Below are 11,592 nucleotides of genomic sequence, written 5' to 3' on the forward strand. Positions count from 1 at the left end.
GGCTCGCCTAGTGTAAACAAACTAGATAGCAGTGCACAATATGATGCCATAAAGGAGATAACAACAAAAAAAGTAACATCATGCAGTTTTGGAACGAAGTGAGAGTAAATATAGCAGAAATATCATTTTGGGGCACACTGAGGGTCATAGGCTTGTTTTCCAGATTTTGCTTTCCTTAATATTCTATTTTTGGCCTTACTGTCAAAAAAAGTTGCATTGGTAGACGTCATTAGTCAGATCCGAAGTACTAAAACTACTTAAAGACACTAAAAAATAACAACAAAAAAAGTAACATCTTGCAGTTTTGGAATGACATGAGAGTAAATAATGGCAGAAATATCATTTTGGGGCACACCGTTTCTTTAAGAGTGTCATAGGGTTGTATTAGTCCTCTTATGCCCTTCATATTTCCAGATTTTGCTTTCCTTAATATTCTATTTTTGGCCTTACTGACAAAAAAATTGGATTAGTAGATGTCATACGCCAGATCCGAAGTACTAAAACAACTTAGAGACTAGAAAATAACAACAGAAAAAGTAACATTATGCGGCTTTGGAAAGACATGAAAGTAAATAATGGCAGAAATATCATTTTGGGGTACACTGTTTCTTTAAGAGTGTCATGGGGCTGTATTAGTCCTGTTATGTCCTTCATATATCCAGATTTTGCTTTCCTTAATATTCTATTTTTGGCCTTACTGACAAAAAAATGGATTGGTAGACATCATAAGTTAGATTCGAAGTACTAAAACAACTTAAAGACACTGGAAAATATAATATTGCACAGTATACATTGTATACTATTTAAGTAATAGTAAGTGGTGTGCAGTTGCCATCTTGAAAGAAAAAATAAAGGCCTAGTCCACAAGTACACATGTATTTTTCCTTGTTCGTGTAAAAATAAAATAAAATCCTGTCCACATGAAAACGCAAAAACACTATGAAGCCTTGTCAAAAGCATGCCAAACCAACAGGTGGCGATATAACTCTGATGGTAAAGCCATGTTGCCCAATCACAGACAGCCTCAGATAGTGGCACACAATTTGACGTCAAAAACAAAGGTGATAACAGCACGCAATCTGACTTCACAAGCCAAAATCTATGGTTTCACTGGCAACACAAATCTTCATCCTGCCAGGAGTTTTCAAAAAGGCTCGGTTTCAGTGACCTAATACTGCATTTGCGTGTGGATGAACAGCCAAGCTGCATAGAAAAAGCTGCAGTTGGGGTTTTGTGTGGACAGGGCCTACATTTTGACTGCCCAATCAAAATATGAGAGATGACAAGGTTCATTTATCAATCTGAGGTTCAGTCATTAATCTGAAATGGAATACTCTACTCTTTGGCTAATGTACTAGGTGACTCAGACAAACAATTAGCATACAGTACACAGAATACATGCAGCAGAAATAAAAGTAGCATGTCAGCAATATATGTATGCATATATGTATGCTAACATATTTACAAATCACAAGGCCAAATGTAAGCACAAACAAAATAAAGCTCTGAAAAATTCCACATTTGACTAGATGAAGTGGAAATAAAGTCAACCAAAAATGCTTAGGCATAAACGTGTCACGAGCTTCCGGAAAAAACTAATGGATGGCGTTCCCAGATGTGGAAGAGGCATCAGCCGATGATCAGTTGGGCAATTAAGCAGATTTATCTAGCCGTCCTCCCTGTGCTACCTTGCACGTTGATCCTAGCGCGGTTACCATAAATCAGAGCTCGCTCTCAGAGAGGTTGAAAAATGTCAGTCTGTGATAAACAGCCCTCTCTAACACTCCTAATCTGCTCGCTAATTTGTGTTAAAACTCCCATTTCGTCACCGACGCAGCCCCGGGGAGCATGCGAAAAACGTCGAGGGAGATAGCGGCTTAGCGAAGATCCCAATGCTAATCAGAGAGCCGGTATGGGCGTCTGGCACATAGCCAGGCGTTAGCATACCTGCATAACAATATCTCATTGATATGAAGGTTGGCTGGGAAAGCTAATGGCACTTCTAAGCCTCGCTGCTATTGCCAGAAACAATCAGTCGATGAACGCGCTCAATGACTTTGCCGTTTGAAACGGAGTTCCATACAACAATTCAAATAATTCACATAATCAATAAAAAACACACTTGCTCAATCGCACGCCATCTGCGGTTTCTTTGAAGACACGCTTGAGGGAGTAAGAAATTGTTCTTTGCCGAGTGTAAGGACGAGGACTACAGAATAACAGCATCCAAAGCAAAATATAATTAAAAAGAACTGCAAGCATACAACAAACAACACAACACTAAAAATACATACTTGATCAAAAGAGTTGGCACAGGAAAACATTTCATCTACGCCACAGAAATGCTCTGGCACCTTGGCCACCATCTGGTAATGGCAGCTGCAGTGAACACTGTACTTTTGCCAATGTACAGGACTTATACACATTTGGCCAAAAGAGCAGCGAAAATACTGATCCATAGAGATACTATGGGTAAACATCACATCACTCTAGACAGTCATCGACTTGCATACCAATGGCTGTAAATGCAATCATAAATTTGTAGCGTCAATTGGTTTTTGTGCAATACACATTTTCAGAGCCCTAGAGATATCTATAGAGGAAATGAAAGTCATATATTCATAATTGCCTTCAAAATGTGGTGTACTGCTCACATTGCACCGCTGTATCTCAAGGAGTAGGAAGTGATGTGGCCTTTAAACAGGAAGTGGTATCGCAAGGAGGTGGAAACTTCTCCTGAGGTTCTTCCAAGAAAAATATTTTAATAATCTCACTGGAGTCTCAACAGATTCTCACAGATTTGTGCTATCAAAGTCATAGATCTCAAAATGAAGACCAATACCCAAGACCCAATTTTCGAGTTTAGGAGAAACATCTCAGATACTTAAATAGAGACATAAAGTCAGCTGAGCTATGAATGAACAACCTCTGATCAATAAATCTCCTCTTGAAACTTACATCCTTTGAAAAAAACTTTCAAATGTTAAACAAAGGACTGATAGATGAGACGCCATAATGTCCAGAGAGAGTACGAACAAAGGTAGACGTTCCCCAGCCACTGGAACAAAGGCTCAAAGCCAACTTTGATCCACAACTGTGTTCCCGATTCAAATCTCACAACCCCTGCAGGTACGTCACACAAAACATGTTGTAGTGCCCCATATGGCTTCTTATTGATAGCCATTTTGCCTTAAGTTTAGCCTGGAGTGTTTCTGATGATCGAGGATCCCTGGGGATCACATTTGAAGCAACAGATGGATGTCAAACGATCACTTACTGATAGTGAGACTGCAGTCGTAGAAGCTGTAGCCTGGATAACACTGACATCCCCACTCTACACATTCGCCATTCCCGTTACAGAAGTTCGGACAACGTAGGGCTGTTGCGATATCCTCCAACACTCTGGAAGCTTCCTGAGAACGCTGGGTCCGGTTCTCCAACCACTTCCGCTCACATTCGTTCTCCAGGAAGGGCACGAGGGCGTCCTCCCAGGCCAAGTCATCTTTCAACTGAAGATCCAGGATGCAGAGATCCACAGCTTCTTCCAGGCGCCGACCCAGCAGGCTCTTACATACTATGCCCACGGTTGAGTTCGCCAAGGCCAGTTGGCAGACCTCCAAAGCTTTGGCAGAAGTGAGGCCACTAGGTGTCGGCCAGGAAGGGTCGGCAGCTGGACGGTTGGAAGAGCGGTGGTCATCTGGAAAGAAGTAGGCGAAACTTTCGAGGTCACTCTGGCTTAGAGCCTGGACGGTGTAAACGGGCAGAAAGTCAAGGGTTTGTCTCTTAGGCCTTCCACCTGAGCTTGGTAAGGGCACCTTAGATTCTTTTAAGCGAGGAGTGTCAACTTTAAATAATGAGTCCAATTCTAACTCCTCTAGAGAAGGCAAGTTCTCTGCAAGACCTTGGGACACCTGAGACTTCGGTTTAGCACCTAATTCTGCCAACGCCTCCCGCATTTGGACGTTAAGGGAGGAGACGTGTTTAACAGCGTACTCGGCAGTGGCATCTTTGAAGGGGAACAGGGATGTGTAATCTGTGCCGTCGTGAGATAGGCAGCGAGAGACAGGAGGCGGGTTTAATAGGCCTTCGGAGGCATGTGCTGAATGGAGGGACAGGCTATATCCCTTTTGACAAGCACAGAAATTCCACTTTATCTCCTCATCCACGGCAGGTGGCGTGCTGTCAAACAGGCTCTCCCCAGGCGCGATCCTGACACAGAGAAATAAAACAAAAATATGACTGTCTCAAATCAGCCTTTGAATTAAGCCCTCAAGCACTGCGTCAAGAGATGATTTAGAGTTCGAGAAAGGTTAGCCCATTAGATTAGAGACTTTACTCCGCTTTAATTATATTTGACATTACATTGAGAAAATCAAGGTTAAATGGTGATGCAAACTCTAATCTGAAACCGAACTGCTTTCCAATTCTCCTACCTACTCCTACTTGTTTGGCATCTTTTAGAAGTTTTTAGCTTTTTTTCAACATTTTTGTCTTTCATTGTTATTAACAGCATTATAGCATATTTCTGACCAGAACTATTAGTTAAATGATTAAAGGTACTTTTAAAGGATTAGTTCTCTCCAGAATTAAAATTCCCTGATAATTTGCTCACTCCTATGTCATCTAAGATGTTCATGTCTTTCTTTCTTCTGTCAAAAAGAAATTAAGCTTTTCAAGGAAGACAATCCAGGTTTTTTGTCCATATAGTGGACTTCAATGGAGATCAGGAGGTTGAAGGTTGAAGCTGTGTTGAAACTGCAATTTGGACCTTCAACCCTGTTGTTCCACCATTGAAGTCCACTATAAGGAAAAAACATCCTGGAATGTTTTCTTTTCGACTGAAGAAAGACAATGAGACATGAACATCTTGGATGACATGAGTGTGAGTAAATTATTAGTAAACTTTGATTCTGAAGTGAACTAATCCTTTAAATTGGGATCTGCAGGACATTAGCACTCCAGGCCTGGAGTTGAAAAGCCTTAGAGGACCTTAGTGGCTCACCTCACGACAGCTTTGGTTCTGACTAGATTTATTACCTGTCTTAAACTCAACAGCTCAATTAAGTACCATATATTGTTTCTAGTGAAAGTATAGACTACATTGATGTTAAAAAAGCATCTCTTACCTCCAGCCCTGAATGAATTCCTCTAGGTCTTTGTCACGGTAGCTTGTGCCTGCAGGATGATGGAGGTCGTTGTGGCTGTTCCGGTCAAATAACCCGCACAGGCCTCTGGTGGCGTTAAAGTCTTGACTTGGAGCCCTGACGGATAGGCTCATTCCCCAATCACTGACGTCTGCTCGCACAAACGCCCCAGAGGCAAAAACGATCTGCAGGGGTCAAAGGAAAATCACCTAATTTTTTGCATATTTAACAGTAAACGTTAAACCAAAATCATCAAAATCAGGTCATGCTGAGCCTTAACCTGTTCATTTATATTCCTATTTATTCATGTTTTGCTGTCTGTCCATGCATGTACTGGGTCCACCCCACATCTGAAATCATTACTTCATCAATTACCTAAACCAAACTTCAGTTTACTCCAAATTTAATCATAAACTAAATGCACATGTTAGTAAAAGATCCCATTTCCCTGCCAGCTGGTTGCGAGGACATTAGTGGCAATTTGTCAAGAGTCTACATCAGAGTATTACAAATCTAGATAAATTTAGCCATCACAGAACACTTTCTAATTCAACCCATGTCACAATGCAACAATGACAACATCTGCTGCACTGACAGACCGATGGTCTGTGGAGACCGAGCGCTTTAAAATCTTTTTGCAAACAGATGAGGTCTGTGTTTACTTTTCAGACAATTTCGCCAAGAAATTGAAACTTGAACTGCATACATTTCACAGTGAGCATGACTGAGATTTCCTGAGCTGGCACGTCAATGAGGTATCACACAGTCTATCGTGTGTCATATTTTATACTGTGAGCAGTAGTAACTTTCAAAAAGTAATGCATCACAATACTGCATTACTCCATAAAAAGTAACAAATTGCGTTACTTAGTTACTTTTTATGGAAAGCAATGCATTACATTACTTTTGAGTTACATTTTTTCATGCTTTTTGTCTTTCACAGGGACAGGAGAGGTGTGCATGAATAAATGAGGGAAAAAGTAACTTGTTTTTAAAAATAATTTTAAAATAATGCGTTACTTTACTAGTTATATGAAAAAGCAATCAGATTATGTAACTTCCATTACTAATTTGAAAAAGTAACTGATATTTTGTTGTACATTTAAAAATAATGCATTACTTTACTTGTTACTTGAAAACTAATCCGATTATGTAATTTGTTACTTATTTGAAAAAGCAACTCTGATATTTTGTTGTAGATTTTAAAATAATGCATTATAATGCAAAATAATCCGATTACGTAACTTCCATTACTTATTTGAAAAACTAACTGATATTTTGTTGTAGATTTAAAAATAATGTGTTACTTTACTAGTTACTTGAAAAGTAATCTGATTATGTAACTTTTGTTATTTATTTGAAAAAGCAACTGATATTTTGTTGTAGATTTAAAAATAATGCGTTACTTTACTAGTTAATTCTAAAAATCATCAGATTATGTAACTTCCGTTACTTATTTGAAAAAACAACTCTGATATTTTGTTGTAGATTTAAAAATAATGTGTTACTTTACGAGTTACTTGAAAAACTAATCTGATTATGTAACTTGAAAAAGTAATCCGATTACGTAACGTTCATTATTTATTTAAAAAAGCAACTCCGATATTTTGTTGTAGATTTAAAAATAATGCGTTACTTTACTAGTTAATTCTAAAAATCATCAGATTATGTGACTTCCGTTACTTATTTGAAAAAACAACTCTGATATTTTGTTGTAGATTTAAATAAAATGCAATATTTTACTAGTTACTTGAAAAAGTAATCCGATTATGTAACTGTTACTTGTAATGCGTTACCCCCCACAATGACTGAGTTGCAATAGTAGTTTACAAATAAAGTCTAATTTTTAAAACCTATCCACATGCATTCATTATTATAAGCTACCACAGCACTGGAATGTAACCGTACCGTGACTTTCTTCCCTTGATGCGTCTCGTGGATCTTAATCTGACTGGTCACGGATGGTCCCAATGTCTTGACGGACAAGTGCGGGCGTGTTTCCTGCAGCTGCCCATTGCACATGTCAAAGGTCACAACCTCGTTGCCCTCTCGAGCCGCCACTCCGCAGGTACACGCCACAGAGTAATGTCGGCTCCCACAATCCCACTGCCTCGTGTGGACCTCGAACACACGCTTTGTACTCTTATAAAGCAAAAACGTGCCTGTTTGCTGGTTCTCGTAGCGCCTGAGTGGAACAGGGTTATAGTAAAAATGTACGAATTAATTCAATGTAATTAATTACCAGACCCATTCATATTCAACAGATACACAGACAGAGATACACAGACTAGTAGTTATCTGGTTTCTTTTCCGAGTTTTGTTTTGCTGTGCTTAAAAGTCAAAGCGATTAAAAGAAATGAAATTCAGAAACCTCTGTGTGCACTCTTTAAACAACCTTTAAAGACTAGGCGGCTGAATACAACCTCTCCGAGGACTACTTGAACTTAATGGCAAAGTGGAAGAAAGAGTCTATTTAGAACTGTAAGATAAAACAAGAGCAAGAAATTGAGGGGAGAGAAGCAGAGGCAATCATTTTCACAGGACAGTTCCAGCATCATTTACTTTGATGGTGACCGTGACACTTTGCGGTTATTGCTCTGTGCTCTGCCATTGCTGTAAACACACATTGCTCAATACATCTCTCTATAGTGTACGTTTAAATCTATATCCATTGTCTATTCGGGCCATGTATGCCTCGCTACTGGAGGAGATTGTGGCACAGGGCCGGCGTCTGTCAAGGACATATCCGCTAATGAGGACAGTTCCCGTACACTTTCATGAAGATCCCTCCTTCTGAGCCAAATTCACAGAGTACAAGTGATAAATCTGCGCCACACAAATCTGGAATCCAAAGTGACCTTTACGTTTCTGCCTCATTACCTGAAAATGTACCATTTGAGCATCTGTCATGTAAAAGTCACATAACTTATGTCGAAATAATCACAGGCAATCTAGAACATTCAAATTGTCCTTTGCAAAGGCCAAAGAAAGAAATAAAAAGCCTTGGGAAAATTATTTGTGCTACTTGGGAATCGAACCCATATCCATGGCAGTGTTAGTTGTTTGCGCTATGCTTTGTCAGTTGAGCTACAAAACAGAAATTCATTGTCTTAAAACTTGTACACATTTTACTTGTCATGAAATCTAATTCAAGAGTAAGAAATGCTAGATCTGTGCCACACATATCTGAAATCTAAAGTGACCTTTACATTTGTGCCTCATTACCTGAAAATGTACCATTTGAGCATCTGTCAGATAAAAATTACATAGCTTACGTTGAAATAATCACAGGCAATCTAGAACATTCAAATCATCTATTGCAAATGTCAAAGAAAAAAAAGAAAAAAAGCATTGGGTAAATTCTTTGTGCTACTTGGGAATCGAACCCACATCCTTGGCAGTGTTAGTTGTTTGCGCAATGCTTTACCAGTTGAGCTACAAAAAAAATGACCATATTGACTAAAAACTATAAGTAGTTAAATTGTCATTTGCAAAGGCCAAGGAAAGAAGAAAAAAAGCCTTCAAGAAATTAACTGTGCTAAGGGAATCAAACCCTTGTCCTTGGCAGTGTTAGTTATATGCAATAAGCCAATAAGCATCTGTCATGTAAAAGTAACATAACTTATGTTGCAATAATCTGATGATCTAAAACATTTAAATCGTCCCATTCAAAGGTCAAATAAATAAATAAAAAGCCTTCAATAAATTTCAACGGGGTTACTTGGGAATCAAACCCACGTCCTTGGCAGTGTTAGTTGTTTGCTCTATGCTTTACCAGTTGGGCTACAAAAAAAGAAAGGACCTAATTGTCTAAAAACTATAATGTTTATTAATATTCCAATCAAACGTAGGTGTACAAGTGTTAAATCTGCGCCACACAAATCTGAAATCCAGAGTGACCTTTACATTTCTACCCCATTACCTGAAAATGTACCATCTGAGTATGTCATGTAAAAGTCACATAACTTATGTCGAAATAAACACAGGCAATCTAGAACATTCAAATTGAATTTAAAAAGCCTTCAATAAAAGCCTTCAGTGTTAGTTGTTTGCACTATGCTTTACTGTTTGAGCTACAAAAAATGAAATAACCTAATTGTCTAAAAACTTAAATAAAATGTTTGAAAATATTTAGATGTATAAAGTGTTGAATTTGTGTCAAACAAATCTGAAATTCAAATTGACCTTTACGTTTGTGCGTCATTACCTGAAAATGTATCTGTCTAGCTTCTGTCATGTAAAAGTCACATAACTTGCGTCGAAATAATCACAGGCGATCTAGGATATTCAAATTGTCATTTGCAAAGGCCAAAAGGAAAAAAGAAAAAGCTTTCAGTAAATTAATTGTGCTACTTGGGAATCAAACCCAAGTTTTGTAGTTAAACTACAAAAAAGAAATTACTTATCTAAAAACTATAATATAATTTACTTTTTTTTACCTGCCATCAAATTGAATTAAAAAAGCTTTCAATAAATTAATTGTGGTACTTGGGAATCGAACCCACATCCTTGACAGTGTTAGCTGTTTGTACTATGCATTGCACTATATGAAAAAAATATTACTTGCCATCAAATTAAATTTAAAAAGCCTTCAATAAATGAATTGTGTGAACACTCGAAATTTAGCTCAGGAGCATTCATATTGCTTCTAGATGTTACTACACATGGAGTGGAGTTAAACTGTGGCAAATTCATTTGAATGAGTATGATTTAGAAAGGCACACACCTCTCAGAAAAGGTCTAACAGCTAAAAATGCATATCAGAGCAAAAACCTGAGGTCAAGATAACTGCCTGTAGAGCTCAGTGACAGACTTGCGTTAAGGCAATGATCTAGAGAAGAGTTCGGAAAAAAATCTGCTGCATTGAAGATACACAGAAGCATTATCCATAATGGAAGACGATTGGAACAACTAGGACTCTAGAAAATGTCTGCCAGCCCCCATCCAAGCTGACAGAGCTTGAGAGGTGAAAAGGTGAGGCAAAGAATGGCAGATAATTGGCCAAAAAGATTTGAGGCTGTAAAGGTGCTTCAACTAGGGTATGAATACTTATGCAATGTACTTATTTCAGTGTTTTATTTTTAATAAATTTGTAAAATTTGCAAAAATTGTCATTATTATGGTGTATGGAGTGTAAATTGACGTGGGGAAAATCTAATTTAAAGCAGTTTAACATAATGCTGCAACAAAACGTGAAAAAAATGAAGGGGTATGAATACTTTTGCAAGGCACTGTAGGTGCACAAGAAATCCAAAGTGACCTTTACATTTGTGCCTAATTACCTGAAAATGTACCATTTGAACAAATGTCATGTAAAAGTCGCACAACTTAAGTTAAAATAATCACAGGCGATCTAGAACATTCAAATTGTAATTTGCAAATGCCCAAGAAAGATAAAACCTTCAGTACATTCATTGTGCAAACTTGGGGATTGAACCCACAACCTTGGCGATGTTAGATATTGGCGCAATGCTTTACCACTTGAGCTACAAGAAAGAAAGGAACTCATTTTCTAAAAACTTGCAAAAGTTTTACCTACTATTAACCTTGGGAATCGAACCCATAACCTTGACATTGTTACATTATCACAAAGCTTTACCAGTTGAGCTACAGGAAAGAAAGAAACTCGGCTAAAAACTTTTACCTGCCATCAAATGTAATGACATGAGGGTCGGTTAGGGAGTAACAGGTCGCTGTTGGAACATCTTGGACTGTGATCTGCATTCAGAAAAAATGAAAGAAATTGGTAATGAATTATTCAGTATTTGCACTGCAAATTTATCTATTACATAGAAAAATGACTCACGACAAAGAAGCGCAACCATCTTAGAGAATCAACTTTTCGTTGGTAAGTCCACAAAACATTCACAATTTAGATGCCATTGATGGGGATAATAATTAGGGAGCTATGCCGACTCTAGCCTAATTATAATGCAGAAGAGTACAGTCTCTTCCCATTATTAAAGGGCACTGAGCGGCTTTAATGTTTACAGACAACACAGATGGTGGTCTGGGGCCGGCGGTGACACATTATTTAAGAAGACTGGCGGTTTATGTGTGTTTACGTTTCTTTCCTTCTAAATTACCACATTCTTGTCTGTCCTTTCGGTGTCAGCCTTATTAGAGGCTCTTTCTTCCTTTCAGCAGGGGTCAATTATGAGAACTGTAAGGCAGAGTCACAGTATACTCCAAATCTGGAGGGATACAAAAAAAAAAATCTATCTTCTACTTGTTTTGAGGTGATTCTTTATGTAAATACCTAAGCAATCCATATAACAAAGAAAACTCCAAAATTGTCTGTCAAGCTGTGAATTTTATATGAGCTGTTTTATCTTCTATTTATTTTACATCAGGTTATGTACTTTTCAACCCTGTTGCAAACAAAACAAATACATAAATACAAAAGTAAAAATAAAAAGGCTAAAATATGTCAAAATTGTCTTAAGAT

The 11,592-nt window shown here is 38.0% G+C and overlaps 1 protein-coding gene across 1 annotated transcript in view; it reads right to left on the reverse strand.

The window, feature by feature from the left end:
- Positions 1 to 11,592, reverse strand: part of LOC141339008 (von Willebrand factor D and EGF domain-containing protein) — a 94,566-nt gene that overhangs the window by 53,055 nt on the left and 29,919 nt on the right. Inside the window, exons 9-12 of the mRNA XM_073844622.1 lie at positions 10,789 to 10,862; positions 7,053 to 7,329; positions 5,127 to 5,329; positions 3,278 to 4,209 (exon numbers count right to left, since the gene is read on the reverse strand). Of these exons, the coding sequence (XP_073700723.1) occupies positions 3,278 to 4,209; positions 5,127 to 5,329; positions 7,053 to 7,329; positions 10,789 to 10,862 (1,486 nt within the window). The remainder of the gene's footprint in view (positions 1 to 3,277; positions 4,210 to 5,126; positions 5,330 to 7,052; positions 7,330 to 10,788; positions 10,863 to 11,592) is intronic.

This window comes from Garra rufa, chromosome 7 (genome assembly GCF_049309525.1).
Source record: "Garra rufa chromosome 7, GarRuf1.0, whole genome shotgun sequence".
Taxonomy (NCBI): domain Eukaryota; kingdom Metazoa; phylum Chordata; class Actinopteri; order Cypriniformes; family Cyprinidae; genus Garra; species Garra rufa.